Here is a 20450-nt window from a genome sequence, read left to right as displayed (position 1 = left end):
GAAAGGGAAGTTAGTTTGTTTTCCTCTCCTTCTGATAATTACCCTATGAAAACTATTGATGCAAGACAATTAACCACTTGCTCTAAAAGCTCGAACTGTTAGAGTATGGCGAATTAATCCCTTTATCTCATAGCTCAGGCCCCACATCTCATGGGTTAAGACCTCGGCCGAACCCCCTTCGTGGGCCCAAGTCACATGGGCCGCCCACCCCGAGTGTGTCCCCGCATCCCACGAGCTACCCCACTCAAGCCCGGTCTGAAATGCGCATTAATCACTCTTGGTAAGGAGTCTCGAACACGAGACCTCCCTCGTGGGCCCCAAATCGCATGGGTCACCCACCCCGAGTGTGCCCCTGCATCCAACAGGCGACCCCACTCGAGCCTAGTGTGAAAATGCCCCTACATTAATCACCCCCGGTGAGGAGTCTCGAACACGAGACCTCCTGCTCTGATACCAATTTGATGCAGGACAATTGACCACTTGCTCTAAAAGTTCGAACTGTTAGAGTATGACAAATTAATCCATTTATCTCATAGCCCAGGCCCCACATCTCATAGGTTAGGACCTCAGCCGAACCCCCTTTGTGGGCCCCAAATCACATGGGCCGCCCACCCTGAGTGTGTCCCCGCATCCCACGGGCTACCTCAGTCGAGTCCGGTGTGAAATGCGCATTAATCACCCCTGATAAGGAGTCTCGAACATGAGACCTCCATCGTGGGCCCCAAATCGCATAAGTCACCCAACCCGAGTGTGCCCCTGCATCCAACAGGCGACCCCACTCGAGCCCAATGTGAAAATGCCCCTGCATTAACTATTTACCCATGTCTGTATACTTTTAACAATGTTGTTTACCCCTATTTGCATACTTTCTAACATGTTCCGCTCATTTACTTGTGGAGTCGAAACAACTTAAATGTAGGAGAGAACCTGTTTGCAGCACAATCATTATTGCAAAACAAACAAGTGAAAGGTATTTCCTTTCCACAGAGTTGATGTCAGCTTTACGTTGGTTTATGTCATGATGTTTGTTTTCCTTTTAACTTCTTTTGTTTCCACCCAATCAAAAGACGCCCTAAAGGAATATCTAGACATGACGAAGCACAACTCGTTAGAGGTTCTCCAATGTAAGCCCCAAAGGCAAGATGGTCAGCCTTACTAGAGGAAGGGTTGAAAATTAATTTTGATGGTTGCTCGTTTGGCAATCCTGGGCCAGCTGGGTTGTGTGTGACAGAGTGTGATAGCTGATGTTTCTGCTTGCTGACTTCTCGAGTCTGATAGGCATAGCAAACAAATTTTGCGAAAGCGGCACTAGTGCTTCAGGCCATAATAAAGATTGCGATTGAACTCATCTTTTTTCCAGTGATTGTTGAAGGGTACTCTTCAAATGCTATTGCATGGGCAACTTCAAAGAAAGAGGGTGGCAACCCTCAATGAGGAAGTGGCTGACTTGGTGGGCCATCATTGAGTGGTTTTCTCCAGGGTCAATAGGGATGCAAACGACAGGGCAGATTATTTAGCTAAAGCAAGGGCATGCCTTGACTCCTCCTTTGAAGAGATAGGTCTCCTTCTTGTATTATTTACATGTTTCTCTCTTAGACATGCATTTTGTAGTTTCTTTTGCTGCTTTTTCCTTCACTAATAAATCTCTACCCTTGAAAAAGGGAAAAAAAAAATGTCATCTATCCTACTAGCAATTAAAATATATTCCACCCAGGAAATAGTTATCGGATTCAGATTCTTTGCATAGAGTTTGTTTTGAACAACTTGTCAAAGTGTTGTAATCAAGAAAATCATTTAAAGCACCATTTCAAATGTTGGCAAAAAAAAAAGCTATGCTATGGATAAACTGTAATTGCAAAGTAGAGATTAAAAAGACGGAAAACAAATTGTTCTTAGTTCAAATTATTTCACAGGTTTAAGTTTTCAAGAAGTCACCATAATTTGTTTATATATATATATATATATATATATATATAAGAATATTCGTTGAAAAAGCACGCATGGTTTGTCTTTTTCTTTTTTATTTTTTTTGAAGGATATGTTCCACACAATCTATTAATGAAAGACAGAAAATTAGGCCAGACAAATACAGAAGATCAAGTTTTTCTTGCATAGAATCATTTTCAAGAAATTGTAAAAAAATGTCAGAACCCAGGAGAGATTTGTGTTCATTCATGCATCATTCGAAACTGAAAATGACAACAAATTGATGGATAAGGTAATGAGCTTACCTCAAATGCACCAGTGAAACTCCACCGGAGTTGATTTGTCTTGAGCCGAGGGATGACAACTGAGAGAACAGGCATTGTTGGCCTATACTTTGCAATCAATCTACATCCATAAAAATATATATATTTTTTAGAGGGGCACCTTGCACATGTATGGCTAATAATGCACAGGCACAATTCAGGTAAAGTAGCAATAAGCACAACCAACAGCTCACCATCAAAATTTTCTAGAGAATTGATGTGGGCCCGCTATAGAGCCTAACAATGACATACACCCATGGCCCACCGTACAGCCCAACATGTGTTGATTTTTGGACTATTTAGTTATAGATTTGGGGGCATAAATCAAATATTGTAATTTACTATTTTTGGAAGATATGGGACCTGATTTAAAGATGTGATTGAAGATATGGGGCTGATTTAGAGATATAATTAGGATTATTTTTTATAGTTGCTTTTACTATTATTAGGCTTTTACCATCTTAGGTAGATTAAATTGATTTGAAGTCAATTATGATTGACTTGACATCAATCTCTTAATTTGAGGGATTCTCATTAGAGATTCACTTTTGAGTCTACAAAAATGAAGGGTGGTGTAGGAACTAGGAAGTAGTCATTCTAAATTTTTCTTGAGTGTGCGTTTTTCTCGAGTATTTTAAGAGAAGAAGTTGATATCAAAAGTTCTCCCCCTCTACTCTAATATTCTTGTTGGTATACTATTGTCCTTTTTTTTACGATTCAGGCGCCGAGATCTCATTGACTCAATAACTGGATTGCACCATTTTGATATTAGAGTGGGTGACCATTGGGAAACTAGTGTTCCGTAATGGTAACAGTGGTCGTAACGGCCACCACCATTACCTTTACGATACAGGGCATAACAGCTATTACAGCCACGTAACGGCCATTACGGTCTCTCTTTTTTTATTTTTTTATTTATTGAAAAAACCCCCAAAAAACTTGTATTTGCCCTGTAATGTTGATTAACAAGTATGAAAAACCTATGTGTCCCGTAATAAACCATTACGGGGCTATTATGGCCTTTATAGGGGATGTAACGTCCCATTAACAGCAATTACGGGTCATTTTTTTTCCATAACGGCTGTTACGGCCCCGTAATATGTAACGGTTGCCACTATTACCTTTACGTAACGGCCTTTACGACCTCGTAACGGCCTTTACGGCAGAACTACGACTCTACATCTCCTATTGGCTTCAAAAGGGGTGACACAAGAAGAGTTTGTACAGGTAGTCTAATTGATCCATGCACTCACAGAGTAGGTAGATCAACTCACGCATGTAGTAGGCAATCTCACTAATTAAGTGGGGGAGCTCCGCCGTAGAGGAAACTAGAGGCCGAAGTTGGAGCAAGCAAACACATAGGGGTACCAATGATCGAACCATTTGATAGTTAGATAGTGATAGAGAACCCAAAATTGAAGTAGAAATTCTAGAAACGACGAATAGATCCATGGAGTCAAAGGAAAAGTTAACATTTGATGTGATCGATCCATTAACGTTGGACATACGCTCGAATTCACCAATAGATCAATTGATAGATCCACTAATAGTGCAGTTACATTGATAGACATGCAAATAAGTCTCAACACTCAAATTAAAGTACCTTTGCAAAAGATGATCGTGACATGAAAAACGGGACATATTTCAATATTCACAAATAACTTTAAAGTTACAACAAACAAGTTGGCACCCACAAAAGCACAAGCGAAAGAGAAATCATCTACAACGGACTCCAATAAAGGTGGTGTTGAGTCGATGCTTAGCGTTGCACCACCAGCTTTCATCGGAGAAGAAGAAGATTCGTCGTAGTAGTACAAGTCCAAAGGTTAGATTTGTTTGCAACTCAAGGACGAGTACTTTCAAAACTAAGGAGAATTGATGTCAATGACTTAGGCAAGCCCAACATGTGCTGATTTTTGGACAGTTTATTTATAGATTTGGAGGCCTAAATCCAGATTGCAATTTACAATTTTTGGAAGATATGGAGCCTAATTTAAAGATGTGATTGAATATATGAGGGGAAGATATGGGGCTGATTTAGAGATATAATTAGGATTACTTTCTATAGATGCTTTTAATATCATTAGGCTTTTAACATCTTAGTTAGATTAAATTGATTTGAAGTCAACTATGATTGACTTGAGATCAATCTCTTAATTAGGGGGATTCTCACTACAGAATCACTTTATGAATCTATAAATGGGAGGGTGATATAGGAAGTAGTCATTCTAAATTTGTGTGAGTTTTTCTTAATTACTGTAAGAGAAGAAGTTGACATTAATAAAGTTCTCTCCCTCTCTACTCTAATATTCTTGTGGGTGTACTCTTGTCCATTTCTGTGCGATTCAAATGTCGAGATCTCATTGACTCAATAACAGGGTTGCACCAAGAATGTATTCATGTTTTCGTTTGTATTGGATAAACAGCAAGACAATACCTTGCAGCCCTTCCAGACGAAGTGAAGACAATGATAACAGAAGCCTTCACCTTGATTGCTGCACGTACCTAGATAAAAATAGCAAATATAAACTTACAAAGAGCACGTCACAGAAAGTGGGGACATTGTGGTTACATGGATAATCCTCAATAGAACCATTTTGAAAGGACAGGAAAAATAACTATTGATATGAGCAAACAGGTGCAAAGAGTAAAAATCTGGAGAACAAACAATACCGCAGAAGAAGCAATAGACTCCAAGTGAGTCATCGGCTCTCCAACATATTTCACCGTCTTCTTGAAGTACAAGTCCTGGTTGAAAACCTTTTCTGCCTGCATACGAGCATTTTAAATAATAGACAAACAAACAATATTAAGTACAGATCGACAAGACGGCGTAGCTGAAGAAATTACAGATATTAAGTACAGATCAACAAGACGGACACAAGTAAAAAAAAATAAAAAAAGAAGAAGCTTGTTGTATCATGGTGACATTTCGGTTTCCACAGTGCTTTACAAATTCATATAACATTGAGTCCTAACCACTATAGGCTGAGATTTGGCTATGAGTGTGTTTGCTGGTGGCAGGCAGAAGCGCAAGGTATCAAACACTGACCATGGGAAACCCAATACACTGGATGTCTTTATATATTGTTATAATATTAAAGGATTTATTTTGGTAGACATATTTAGAGATTATTATAAGATTAAAAGATTCTCATGGTATGTTTACAGATAATTAGAACATGCAAAGGCAAACAACATACACAATTACATAAAACATATTCAAGGATTTTTATTTTTTTTCCTTTGATTGGCATTATGGGAAGAAATAACATCATAATCTAAGATCCTAAATATGAAGATGCACATTTCAAATATATGAGAAAAGAATCTAAAACGCAATGAGAAGTTAAAATCCAGTTTTCTGCAGTTGCCTCATTGACTTTAACACAAAAAAAAAGTAGCCCGTGCCACATGTACCCTCACTCAACAGATTCATCTAATTTAGAAGAAGAGAGTTTTACATATATCCAACGTCCTCTTTTTTACACTTCCACTAGAAATATCCAGCGTGTGGGAGAGTGCACACACTGCACAATCTGAAGTGATGAAATAAAAGGGGATTTAAGGGAGAAATATTATATTACAGAGGGACAGAGCCCTAAAACTCTTTTAGGGCCTATTTGTTTCACCAATTACCACAGTAATGTAAAGGAAATTGGCAATGATTACAAATTACTTTACCTGTCTCCTGACAATGGCTGCATTTGACTACCGATTCCTATGTTTGGTTTATCCACGGTAAAATCATAATGATGACGTTTTTACATTACTTCAACGGCGAATCATCACCAAAATAAACTGATAGTGCTATTCGGATGGCAAATTTCTATGGTAATACCATGAAAAAGTGCACTTACTACAAATTCCTTTACCTATCTCCTAAATACATCTACATTTGACCAACAATTCTGGTGTTTGGTTTGGCAATAGTAAAATCGTAATGAATTTTTGTTCCTTTTTATGAAGGATGACAATTATTGATAAGCAACAAAGCCGAAAGAATACAAAGACTAAAAGGGCAAAAACAAAAAACACAGGCAAAGGGCCACAAAAACCGGCCCACCGCTACGAGCCTCAACTAAAAGGAGGCCATCACCAATTCAGCAACCAAAGAGGTGGCTCTTAAAAAAACACCCTTTTGGCCATCACACATTCAGGGTAATTGGCGAAACAAACAGGCCCTTAATTGTATGGTGTATGCAAATATGTGTTCTACTCTTCTTTTTCTTCTCTCATATCCACCCTACATCACATTTGACTGCATGACTCACCCCAGTCACCAATTTGACTTGTCTAATTCATGATTTTCAAACTAAGCAAGTTGGTTCAGGAAAAGAAAAGGCTGACAAACTGTGTATGATCATCAAACATATAGCATAGCAATGTTACAGAGAAAAACCAGAACATAGCAATGTTACAGAGAAATTAAAAACACGTAATAGAATCTAGCAAAAGACACAGAAGCGATGGAAATCTTTTCTTCTGGAAATCATGTATGCTTGAACATTTCAGAATATGCTAGCAGGCAGCACAATCAGAAGTTCTGGTATCAGGATACATTAGAATGCACAAGTTTCTTTTGCCGTGAAAATGAAATTCACTTTATCAAGACAATTTTATTATTGGATGCTGTTAAGAAACTTACCTCTGAACAAATTTTACCAACAATTGAGATAGTCTCAACAGGGTACAATCCCCGAAGAGTCTCTGCGCCTAAAAGAATTGCATCAGATCCTGCACCCAGTGAAAAAACGACTAAGAATATTTGCAGCCAAATATACTCCAATGAGCATTTTCAAATAGCAATTTGGAGCATGGAGGAATTGGGAACTTTGAAGTCATGAAATTGGTTAATCCAAGAGTAATTGAAATTTAATGACAGCATCTATTAATACAAGAAAAATTCCCAGCAACCAAAAATACCATCTAAAACAGCATTGGCTACATCAGTTGCCTCTGCACGAGTTGGTCTCAGGTTATCAGTCATGCTATCCACAACGCGAGTAACCACTGCAGGCTTTCCGGCCATGTTACACTTGTAAACAGCAGCCTTCTGAAACAAAAACACCTGCAAAAATCATGGTGGATTAGTAGGGGGGTCTGTATGGACTCTGTTAATACAGATTTACTTTTTTATCAGCAGTTAATACAGAGATACTGGCGGCTGCCAATTACAAAGAACAATGAGACTTTCAAAAAGTAGTAATAATAATAACAATAAAGTGCATGACAATACAAAGAGAACTATTATTATTAACTTTCATATTCTTATTCACTAGTACTTCACAACTCACAACTTGTTTAGGCAATCACCAGCATTGACCTTTTCCTCAGCACAATACCTCATCTAATCTTTTGAACTCAAAATCTCAGAAGGCAGTAACCAGTAAATAGTTCCATATTGATGAATGCTAAGACAAAAAAAAAAAAAAAAAGGAATGTGTATATACATTGTCTGTGTTTTCAATTTAATTGACACCAGATAATTTGATAAAAATGCCCCACTGGTATGCTCGCACAAGCAAAAGCACCAACACGTACACAGTTGTGCTAAGGCGAGCATCATAGAATACCTCAGTTTTTCATCTTATGGTTGAGATGTATAGTAGCAAGTTACTAACAATTCACACAAGATGTGACAAAGTGCACGTCAGACAAGCAACATTACCAACAATGCATACCAATAAGCAGATAGCTAATGCCAGTAGGCCATGCTGACTACAATGAAACTTGAAACCAATATGGCACACAATGTAACCTCACATTCTTAGGGCATGTTTGGATACATGAAACCCAAGGAAACTAAAGGAATTGGGGAAGGTTTTCCATTGATGTTACACATCGGGATGTTTGTACAACAAAAAGAAAGGATTCCACATAGCAATCATTGAACTTTTCTGTAGTAACATAATAAACTACGTGACAATTGTCTGACAAATAGGAAATTTTCAGTTGCCATCCAAACAAAACCTCCAATATTGGAATCCAAGGGGAAATAGCACTCATGGAAATAATCATCTTTTTTGGGCCTTTCCATTTCCAGTGCAATCCAAACATGCCCTTAGTTCCATAACCCATTACGCAACACTAAAAACATCTGGCCAACCTTAAAGGAAACAAAATCCATTGAGGCACGAGAAATTTAATTATGTTAGATGCTTATTATGTAATATCAGGACCCTGACCTTCTCTGGTGGGAGATCTATCCCCAGATTTCCGCGAGAAAGGATTATGCCATCAGCTTCTTGTAGAATCTCATCAAAATGAGTTAATCCCTACAGCACAAAAAATGGGAAATTTGCAAATGACAGTCTTACGAAACAAATCTTCTTCTTGAGATAGTTAATCACTTACATCAAAATAAAATGGATATTTTCAAGCAAGAAACCATTTAGCTCACCTCAATGTTTTCAATCTTTGCAAAAATCTGAGTTTGACTAAGGTCACCCAACTTGGAAAGAAACTCTCGAGCCTGCATTACAGCAATAGGATGCCAAGAATTGAATAAAATACAAAAGCTAAAAAGGGAGAAGGTCATCATTGGATCTTCAATGTCATAACCTACTAAACAGAGTGGATATGAACAATGAAAAGGACTTTGACAAAGGTAAATATCCAGAGAATAAAATTAACAATAACCATCACCACATAACCATGCACTCACATGGCGAACATCTTCTGCATGTCGCGTGAAAGATAGAGAGAGGAAGTCGATATTGTTCCGAACACCCCATGTACTTATAACCTGAAATTATCAAGAGCATGTTAAAAGAACAAGAAGCACCAAGGAATTTGAGGGACTAAGCACAAAAACAACTAATAGGTGCGGCAACTGAATTCAACTTCCTTTTAACTGAAGAACAGAATTGGAAAAATAAAAAATAAAAAATTATCTTGGGATGAAAGACCAGCATTGCCTTAATTTGGATGCACTGGCAGTAACCATTTTTCTAATCATTTGGATCTAGTTTAACAAACAAAAAAATCATACCTTGACTGCTTTGAATCTAGTTTCAAACTTATTTACAATATATATATATATATATATATATAACCAAAAAGAAGCAAAATACAACAAAACACCACACAATAGCAATGACTCAAAGGGGGAGATGATGAGAAGTCAACAACCCCCTAAAGTCTTGAGTTAGCTCCCCAGTTTCTTTCAAAATCTTATTTACTGCCACCTGGCAAAGGCTCTTAAGCATGCAGCCAAAGCAACCACTTCTCTTCGAACCTTTTGAAATGCCTCATTGGACAACTCGTTTGTTACTAAATGTCCTGTTATGTTGTCCATAGTCCCAAAAAGAAGCTAATCTCCACAAAGCCCATCTCCTCATGCAATGTCTCCCCAATTCCATACTTAAAGAAAGGCCACAATCATCCCAAGCAACAGCTAAGCCAAACAATATGAAAGAACATCCACAACACAACCATCGGCAATGATAATGCATCAACAAATTATCCACATACCATGCATACTGCAAACAAATGGTGCAGTTATTTGTGACAATCATGTCTGCTCCATGGATGATTTACTGTTAAAATTGTATCCTTCCCAACTAGCCACCCAAAAACTGGGGGACCATGATAAAACTAAATGGACGTAACTGGGGCCACCTTCCACCAACTGCTTCTCCAAAGATCCCACTTTTAATTCTCTTTCTCCCAAAGTTAACACCAACCCTATGTAATAGAGAAAGTGTTGGCTTGGAGGTCCATCGCCACACCCCCTATCCTCCCAAAAGATCATTCGCAACCAATCCAAGATGCAAAAGGCAACCCCTCATTGAAGTGTTTTTTCCACCCTGAACACCACTTTCCATTAGCCTGACACCCTGTATTAAGACAAGGGCTGAGGGGTACATCTCCAAACCATTTTCCAGAGCAAGAGCTTTCAGCAATTTTCTACCCACCTCTCCCCATTCCATGAGGTGGACTTTGCATGCTTCTTCCATTCCTGTCTGAGGCCATGTTTTTTTACGTTGAATCCAAAACGTGGATATTGAAAATGAACATAGAATCCATAGGGAATGGAAAGGAGTTTATTCCAGGAGGAAAGTTGCAATTTGGTGGTTTTCCATAAGTTCACATGGAATTTAAAAGTGTCAATGGTCAAACAGTCAACCATCTTTACCAGAAAAAGGGCAAAAAGGGGTCACCTGCCACCTTACGGCACCCGAAAAATCAATTTAATGCCTTTTTTGACCAACATCACTATTCACACTTTTTGCACATGAGCTTGGAAATGTGAATTATATTCCACATTTTATTTTTATTTTTTTGGGCAAACGGAGGCAAAGTAGGATTCCACGGAAATCAATCTGATTTCTAACGTATTTCAAAACATGCCCCAAAGGGATTCCCTTCGTATCCTCTCCAACCCATTAGTCACTGCCTTGGAAATTGATTTAATGCCTTTTTTGGGTAACATCATTACCCAAGCTTTTTTGTGGGTAAGCTTGGAAATTTACATTGCAGTCTCTACTTTTTGCAGTAGCTTGCGGTGGCAAGGAAAGATTCCACAGAATTCAGATGTATCACACAAACAAATACACCCTGACAACATAACATAAATTGGCATATTAGCAAACACCAATTTGATCAAAGTGGATTCAACCACTGAGAGACAAGGCAATACAAAGAGAAGAAAAGGGAAAGTTGAGGTTTTTTTTTAAGAGAGGGCTGGTGCCTTAATTGAAAAAAGGGATGAATTCTAATTCCTTTTTCTGATGTGTGTAAGAGGCATTTCTTAAACTTTGGAAGCATTTCTAGTTTTACCTGAAAACTTCTCAAAATTAGGGATTTTAGGATTCATTGTTCCCAAAACATCTATCAGGCTACAAGGACGAGTGAAATGACAAGTTTATCCCTGACTTCTATTTTTTAAAAAATTATTAAAAAAAAAAAAAAAACGTTTCTCCGACCTTTCTTTAATGAAAGATTTAAATGTTTTTTAGTACCTTTCTTTACCGAAAGGTTGAAAACTTTTTTGGGGTACTGAAAGGTCTTTATATATACTAACCTATCTTTAATCATATTTTTATTATACTTTGCATTAACTGTATATTCAAGGTGTTCCATAACAATAACAGTGGCCGTAACGGCCACTGCCATTACCGTTACAACACGAGCCATAACAACCGTTACAGCATTTTTTTATTTTTTTGAAATAAAACCATTTCAGAACTGTTACAGGCAGATTTTCCTGTAACGGCCGTTACGGCCATTTCAGCCCCATAACGTGTAACGGTTATGGCTGTTACCGTTATGTAACAGCTGTTACATAAGCATTTTTGTATACCATGTGTATATTTCGTCCCCCTTACCCTAATTCCATCTCTTCGCACCAAAAGGCATTGTCTCCCTCTAGGAAGCCCTTAGACCAACGGCAATCTTTCGTAATAGCCAAATTGGAGGGACATACCTAGTTCTAGCAGAGAAGATCATCTCGATTTCTCTGTTTTCTAAAGTGTATTGTTCTGATCTTGTGATTTCATGGGCCGTTTTGAATGCCTGTGAAAAACTAGGATATTAAAGACCCCTAGCAACTACCCAGATCATTGTGTTGCCCACCAGATGTGAGCACGACATTGTTCTTTTAGAACACTATAGAAAAATGATGTTATTGTGAATCATATTTTTTTAATAGAAGAATTTAGCATTATTCTTTAGAAGAATCCAGATATTCTCCAAATGCTTTAAGTAATCAACTCAATGGTGAACGAGGTGGCTTTCAACATTAAGGTCTCCAGTTCGAACCAAGCTTATAACCATAAAATAAAAGTCACCATTTCTTTATCAATGAAAGAACATGCTATAGTTACTCTCCTCAACCATGAATTTGATGTTTCTGGGTTACAATCATTTTTTCATCTCAAATCAACAGAAGCGAAGCTGTGCTTTTTTGTTTTTTACATGGACGACATTCTCTTAATTGGGCACAACAATGGATTGACAACGTAAGCTAAGGTTTGGCTATTTCCACCACCTTGGACATAAAGGATTTGGGAGAGATCTTATATCCTAAGAATCAAGCTCCATCCAAACAAAGCTTTGCGCGCCCTAGGACTCCCAGGGGGCATACGTAGGCAAGGTTCTAGATTATTTCACCATGCAATATTACTCTCTCCAAGAATGATTGTCCCAAGACCTCGATAGGCCGTTGCCCATGTACTGTGACCAGTGTTTTAAATAGCGGTAATGTGTTGCGTGGTGTTCAACCTTCTATAGCATGTAGCATAAGCTACACGATACATCTATTTTTAAATTTAAAAATACGATAAATAGTAAGGGAAAAGAAGAAGAAGAAGAAGAAAAAAAAGCAAAAATAAAAATGGCTAAAAGATTGTTCATTTTTTCAAGTATAAGCATGTTCAAACATGTTATTAATTATCATTTATTAAAAGTCAATCCATGTATATAAAGTCATAAACCAAATCAAATAATTATCACACCAACAACTTTCTAAGCAAACCACTTTAAGGTTATTAAGTACAATACTCATGTCATCTATACAAAGAGGGGTTTTCAAAAACCCTTTTTCCTTTTAATTTTAAAGGTTCTTTAGTGACCAACTTTAACAAAGGATCACCACCATTTTAAGTGAAAGTAAACAAAGAAATGTTTGGTTTTAAGTTTTAACTTTACATTCTAAGTTTTTTTATAATGTGAGTTTTACACAATTTTTAACAAACTAAACTTCAAATTTAAAATTTATAAAAAAAAAAATGTATCATACGCTACGAACGCTACACTCTACATAGTTGTAGTGTACACTACAACCCCTATAGCGTGAACTACAGGGGTTGTAGCGTATGCTACATAGCACTACGACTACACTGTGGCTTACGCTACGAGCGCTATTTGAAACACTGACTGCAACAACAAGGGAGTGGTTTGATGCGGACACCAGGCCATTCAAAGTATATCAACGCAGGAGGCGTGTGTTACCCGTGTCAATGTGGTTAGATGACGGGTACGGATCGAGTCTCTAGAGGTTGAAGACCTTACACATGTGTTCATGACATGTGTAAGTTGCTTAAAGAAGACATTTGGACCGTTGGATCGCGAGGATAGTGTGATCGAACCGTTGGATCGTCACGGCCCACCTTCACGATGCTATCATCAAGGCCCATCGGGCATCTTGGATTTGAATTTAGTTTATAAACATTTGATTTATTTGAGTTTTGAGACAGTGTGCACACAATTTTTGTGCAAATTTTCTTTTTTAAGAAACTTTTTTAGTAGGGATATTTTAGTCATGTCATGTAATTACGAATTTATAAGGGTGTTTTACCCTAAACCTAAGGCATACTATGTTATGTTCATGAAAAAAAAAAAAAAAGCTTTTGCTTCTAACGATTTCGTCTTCGACTTTCAGTGATTGGAAGAGGGTGTGAGGCTCAGGGAAGTGATTTCTCATCTACTTCTCTCTCCTTTCTTTTCTCAAGGTACACTTTTCGTTATACATATTTTTTTCATTTTCTTTTAAAATCTTTAGATCTAGAAGCCGATCATGTTTCTTTTTTTATCTATATCATTAGATCTTGGAAGATTTTCATCCTCACATTTACATATTTTGACCTTCTTCAAATCTCATCATCCTAGGCCTTAGATTTGAAGAACCATCAATTTTTTCTGAATTTTCCAGATTTCCTATTCCAGAAAATTCCTATTTTCTGGATTAAAAAATCCACTTGGATCGTTAGACGGACCTATTGCAAGACGAAAGTCCTATCTTTTGCTAGATTCGACTAAATTCTGATTTTAAAGTTGAATACTACATGTTTGTGATGGATGGCCATGAACAGCATTCACCTTATTTCCTTCTTGTGTTGATGATGTATAAGGCTGATTTTTTTATTTGTTGTTAAAGATTGCATAAATCTGCCCCTTTCAAATACCACATTCATTTAAGGTTGGATTAGGCTATCCTACACCAATTTTTGGTATCAAAGCCTAGGATCTTGCATTGGATCGTCTTAGATTGAGTTATCAAGAGTCTAGATTTTTTTTTTCTAGGATTTCATGCATAGCATACAGAGTCTAGATCTAAAATTTTCAGATTTGCATCATGCTAAAAGTCTAGATCTGAAATTTTCCACATTTGCATCATTTTAAATGTTAGGATCATCAGTGTCCATAGTCTTATGTCAAAAGAGTCTCCTAGGGTCGTGTTTTAGGAAACCTAAGTTAAGTCATAGTGTATGCCCACTCGGACTGGTAGAGGGTTTGGTCTACACCCGATCTTTAACATGGAGCAGTTGACTAAGATGATGAACATGATCAACCAACGTTTAGCCGCCATTGAGGTACAATCTAAGAACATGAATACCCATATGAATCAGATTTAAGCGTCCCTAAGAGAAATCTCTAACATTGGAGGGGATGAACAATCTCACATAGGGGAAGTAATTGAGGAACGAGTAGGAAATCGTGGTAGAGGTCGTGGAGCATGTGGCCAAGGGGTTGGTCGTGGAGGGGCGCAAAATCCACAGCCCGCAATTGAGTATCAAGACCGTTATGATGCCGATGAGAGGATCTTAAAGAGTGTTAACGTAGATGCTCCTAGTTTTGATGGGCATCTTCACCCAGAAGCATTCCTTAATTGGTTAGCAGGCATGGACCATTATTTCGAATGGTATGAGATGTCTGAGAACCAACAAATGTGATTTGCAAAGATCAAACTTGTGGTTCAAGCTAAATTGTTTTGGACAAATACAGAGCATAGGATCGAGAGATCAATAGGTGTCCAGGTCGCGCATTGGATAGAGATGGAGTTATTGAAGGAAAAATATTTTCCTCTCTTACCATCAAAAGCTCCTAGATCAATGGCAAGCATTACGCCAAGGATCTATGTCGGTTGCAAATTACGTCGCCAAAGGTGTCCTTGGTGCCAATCCCGGCAGTGATAGTCACTTGAGATGTTATGAGTGCGGAAGTACATGTCATTTGTATACCAGTGCACGGCAAAGACTCACAGGAAAGCCTTAGCCATAGACGAGTCAAATGAAAATGCGGATGACATGGATGATTATAAAGTTGAGGAATATCACCAAGAGATAGGTGCTAGTGATTATGAAGAAGAAGAACCAAAGGTTGCACCACTAGTCATAGTTAGATGTGTTTTAGCGTAGGCTAAGGAGAGTGATGATTGGCGCAGAGGCACAATTTTCTACACACTTATCAAGAGCGGTGACAAAAATTGCAAAGTTATCGTGGATAGTGGTAGTTGCACCAACGCAGTCTCAGCTAGCACAGTCACTCGTTTGGGTTTGAAGCCTGTCCCACACCCTCAACCCTACAAGGTTTCTATGCCTGTGTGCTAGTAGTGTTTAGTCCCCATCCAAATCAGTTCATATAAAGATATATTGTGGTGTGATGTTTTACCAATAGATGTAGGTTACATCATTCTCGGGAGGCCGTGGTTATATGATAGAGATGTTACAATGGCGAGAAAATCAAGATTAATCCGTTGCCACCCAAGAGTCCCATGGACAAGGCTAGGGATGTGAAAACGAGTCAGTCAAGGAAAGACGAGAGGAAATCCAATCCGAAGTCTCCACGTATCATTAATGCAAAAGAGTTTAAGAAAGAGACTGGGGATGATTCGACGGTGTACGCCCTAATGGCTAGAGAAGTTACACCCGCGGTTCATGTAGAGTTACCCCCTAAGGTGACTCCGATTCTAAAGGAGTACAATGATGCATTCTTTGAGGATTTACTGGATGAGCTTCCACTTATGCGGGACATCCAGCATGTCATTGATCTCATCCTAGAGTCTACTTTACCGAACCTTCCTCATTACAGGATGAACCCTGCAGAGCATGCAGAGTTGCATAGGCAGGTAAAATGAGCCCCTGCAAAAGGGTTTCATCCGTGAGAGCATGAGTCTGTGTGCCGTACCAACGCTAGTAATGCCTAAAAAAGATGGTACGTGGCAGATGTGTGTGGACAGAGGGCCATTAATAAGATCGTGATCAAGTATCGATTTCTGATACCAAGGCTTGATGATATGTTAGACATGATGGCTAGGTCCACCATTTTTTCCAAGATAAACCTCAAGAGCGGGTATCACCAGATACGCATACGCCCAGGAGATGAGTGGAAGACAGCCTTCAAGATGAAAGATGGGTTGTACGAGTAGTTGGTCATGCCATTTAGTTTGACTAATGCACCCAGTACTTTTATGCATGTGATGACCCAGGTTTTGGGACCCTTCATGGGAAAGTTCTTAGTGGTTTATTTTGATGACATACTCATATATAATACCACTAAAGAGCTGCATCTCGACCACTTGAGGCAGGTCTGTAGTGTCCTTAGGGCGGAGAGGTTATGTGCAAACCTTAAGAAATGTTCGTTCATGTCTAATACGGTTGTCTTCTTAGGGTTCATAGTGTCGTTTATAGGGATACGAGCAGATCCAGAAAAAGTCAAGGCCATAGTTGACTGGCTTAAACCGCGGAACATACATGATGTGAAAAGCTTTCAGGGCTTAGCCACATTTTATCGTCAGTTCATTCAAGGATTTAACACTATTATAGCTCTCATTACTGATTGCATTACGAATGGGGAGTTCATATGGTCTAAGGCCGCAACAAAAGCATTCAAAGATATTAAGGGCAAGATGATAGAGGCATCCGATATGCGTCTTCCAGATTTTTCTAAAGTCTTTGGAGTACGTGTGATGCTTCAGGCGTAGGTATACGAGTACTAAGCCAAGAGGGTCATCCAGCTACCTATTTCAGTGAGAAATTGAATGAGGCAAAACAAAAGTATTGCACGTATGACAAAGAATTTTATGCGGTAGTTCAATCGCGCTACGCTATTGGCATCATTATCTTCTACCGCAAGAATTTGTCTTGTTTTCTGATCATGAGGCTTTTAAGTATTTGAATTCTCAAAAGAAGCTCAACCCAAGGCATGCCGAGTGGGTAGCGTTTCTTCTGGAATATTCATTTGTCCTTGAACATAAAGCCGGGATCGAGAACAAACTAGCTAATGCCCTTAGTAGGAGAGTGACATTACTCAACTCCTTGAGTGTAGAAGTTGTCGGGTTTGAGCAATTGAAAGATGAGTATCCCATGTGTCCATATTTTGGAGGAACATCATGGTTGCACAATGCAAGGAGCCTTGGTATCATGGAAAGGCTAAGCATGTTGACAAGAGTGCCACATCATGCAGTTGCTAAATATGAATTGTGATCTGATATCACTTTTCCACATGTTCATCTTTATGTAAATGCAAACATTTCAATTAATCTTACACACAATAAGTAAAACATGTAAGTGCTATAATGTTTAAAGTACACTTCACACTTTGTTTGTCAAATTTCATTTAAGTCAAAACATCTTATCAAGCGATCTTCAAGTATGATTATCTACAAGTATGATTCAAGATCAAGGTTCAAATCAAGTTCAAGATCTAGTAGAAGTTTAAGATAAAGTTGAAGATCAAGCTAGCAAGACAACATGAAGTAGACAACATAAAGTCAAGTTCTACTAATGTTCTAGTAGAAGATCAAGCTCCTTAGAGAAGTTCAAGTCTCCAATCTACTTCAAGACAATAAAGTTCAGTCCATATAAGTATTATAAACCCTATAAAGACCTTAGGTTTAAGTGCTTTCAAAATATATTTAAAATTGGATTTTTATGCTTATATTTGATTGAGTTTCGACCAGTCTAAGTTTTGGCTCGACCAACCTAAGATTTTCTCAACCAGTCCTAGTACAACCCGAGTGAAACAGAAATTTCCGTTACACTTTCAACCAGTCGAAGATCACTCTTCGACCAGTCGAGCATTTCTCAGCTCAAAGTCCAACAACTAATTCGGTTCGAATTTTGGCTCCTTCAACCAGTCGAACACCATGTTCGACCAGTCGAAGACCACCTTCGACCAGTCGAGTATAGCCTTCAACCAATCGAAGATTAGTTAAATCTTATCCCGCTCAAATCTGAAAATCCGTTGGAACAGAATACGGTGCTTGGGACAGTCAAAGACTGTCTTAGGCGAGTCGAAGCAACAACTTCTTTGCCTATAAATTGAGGTTCTTTCTCAATCCGAAAATGCATTCAAGTCTATCAAAATCCTTCTGCAAGAGAGAGAGAAGCCTCAATTATTGTCAAGCTATTGAACGGTATTTTAAATCATTTTATAGTTTCTTTTGTTTAATTCCTTAATCTCAAACTCTGTCATTCTAATTCTAAAAAGAGAGTAAATACTCTTCTTATTAAGATTGAAAGGAATTAATACAAGTAGCCATTGGTTTAAATTTAATTAAAATCAATAGAACCCTGGACCTTTTCTATCGGACTGAACATTCAATATTCAGGAAAAGCGGTTCTTTGGCTACAACTTCTTCTACGGTGAAGATAAGTATACATTTACATTTTGTATTTGGTTTTTCTGAGATAGCCAGAAAATCTCAGTGTTGGTTTTTCTGAGATAAGCTAGAAAATCTCAGTGAGGGGTTTCTTTGTTTGTGATAGCCCAGTAAAATCACAATAGTATCAGGTTTTAAGGTGACCCTGTGAAAACCTTATTCATAGTGAGAGCCAAGATTACGTGGTTAGTAATTTTGAGAGGGAGTAGGTGTGGCTGTTTGAGAACAGCCGTTGACACACCGAACCACTAATAATTCTTGATGTTGTGGTGAATGGTTGTAATTTCATTTCAGTACAAGTAATGAATGATTGTAATATTTATTTTATTTACCCTTGCTCAATTTGAAATTTTGATTCTTATCAAATTCGTGAAATAAGGTTGTCCTACCTAAACTTGTTTGGGTGAAGGTTGTCCTACGAATCAATTTGAATCAACGTTTCAAAACTAGTGCAATTGAGATCCCTGATTTATTTATTATTCAGCACTTTATTCGATTATTTGACAGTCCTATTCCCCCCTTTAGGACTACCTAAGCTCTCCTTTTCAAAACATGGGGACCCAGGAAAAGTTGACATGCCATTAAATGTGAACCTATCACTAAAGATGGGTTAGCACATATATAAACCTTTCGGTAAATAAAGGTACCCAAAGACTATTGAACCTTCATGTAAAGAAAGGTTATTTCCACCACCTTTGACGTAGAGGATTTGAGAGAGATGTCCTATATCCCAAGAATAAAGTTCTATCTGAACAGAGCTTTGCATGTCCTAGCCTCCTAGAGCTCCCAGAGAACATAGGAAATATTCTAGAGAATTTCACCATGCAGTATTACTCTCTCCAGGAATGACTGTCCCAAGACAATCAATAAGTCATTGCCCATATACTGCGACAACAATGGGAGCAGTTGCACAATGCAAGGCGCCTCAATACGGAGAGGCTTAGCATGTTGACAAGAAGTGCCACATCATGCAGTTGCTAAATATGCACCGTGTTCTCATATTACTTTTCCATATGTTCATCTCTATGTAAATGCAAACATTTCCATTAGTCTTACACACAAGAGGTACAACATGGGGACCTAGGAAGAGTTGACCCGCCATTAAATGCAAACCTATCACCAAAGATGGGTTAGCACATATATAAACCTTACAGTAAATAAAGGTGCCCAAAGAGTGTTCAACCTTCGTGTAAAGAAAGGTTAAAAAAGGTCACTTTTTTCCTAAAATAGAGACGATGGCTAAACCTGTCATTTCACCCCTCATCCGTACAGTTAACATGATGAACCCTAGAGGCACCTTTTTGTAAAATCCCTATTTTCCAGGAATTTTCAGGTAGAAATCCCTATAGGAATATTTTTCTTTAAGAGTTGGGGGCTGTCTAGGTAGAATTTAGTTATCCAGGCTGGATATTCAGGTAAAAGTCCCTAGAGAACTTTCACATCATAAAATAATATTATCTAGTCAATCATATCCACACAATTGTGTGACGCGCGCCAAACAGGTCCATAGTGAATTCAGAAGCAGGGTAATGCCATTCTATGCAATGTGTGAAAAAATGTTTTAAGTTGTTAGCATGCTTAACCATGTCATGCAGAGGAAAAGGAACATGCAACCAACTGTACAAATGAATGAAGTACATTACAGAATAAGTTGATCTAGAGAAAATTCACCCAAGTCTTTGCCAAAACCATAATGCATAATCCAGCATTCTTCCTAGCATGCACTACATTAAAGTGAATGAAAATGCATGGCAAGCTAATCAAGTAAATTTAACACCAAATGGATGAGAGAAATGCACGAGTTTCATGAGGAA

At 38.2% G+C, this 20450-nt stretch overlaps 1 protein-coding gene across 2 annotated transcripts in view; it reads right to left on the bottom strand.

Moving 5' to 3' along the window:
- Positions 1-20450, bottom strand: part of LOC131235356 (pyruvate kinase 1, cytosolic) — a 49305-nt gene that overhangs the window by 19636 nt on the left and 9219 nt on the right. For both annotated transcript variants that reach the window (XM_058232517.1, XM_058232516.1), the window contains exons 7-14: positions 8917-8997; positions 8653-8724; positions 8438-8527; positions 7176-7320; positions 6898-6986; positions 4923-5018; positions 4687-4754; positions 2232-2331 (exon numbers count right to left, since the gene is read on the bottom strand). In XM_058232517.1, the coding sequence (XP_058088500.1) occupies positions 2232-2331; positions 4687-4754; positions 4923-5018; positions 6898-6986; positions 7176-7320; positions 8438-8527; positions 8653-8724; positions 8917-8997 (741 nt within the window). The remainder of the gene's footprint in view (positions 1-2231; positions 2332-4686; positions 4755-4922; positions 5019-6897; positions 6987-7175; positions 7321-8437; positions 8528-8652; positions 8725-8916; positions 8998-20450) is intronic.

This window comes from Magnolia sinica, chromosome 19 (assembly GCF_029962835.1).
Source record: "Magnolia sinica isolate HGM2019 chromosome 19, MsV1, whole genome shotgun sequence".
NCBI classification, from domain to species: Eukaryota; Viridiplantae; Streptophyta; class Magnoliopsida; order Magnoliales; family Magnoliaceae; genus Magnolia; species Magnolia sinica.
The sequence above is the reverse complement of the archived record's forward strand: the minus strand, read 5'-3'. Positions and strand labels throughout refer to the sequence as shown.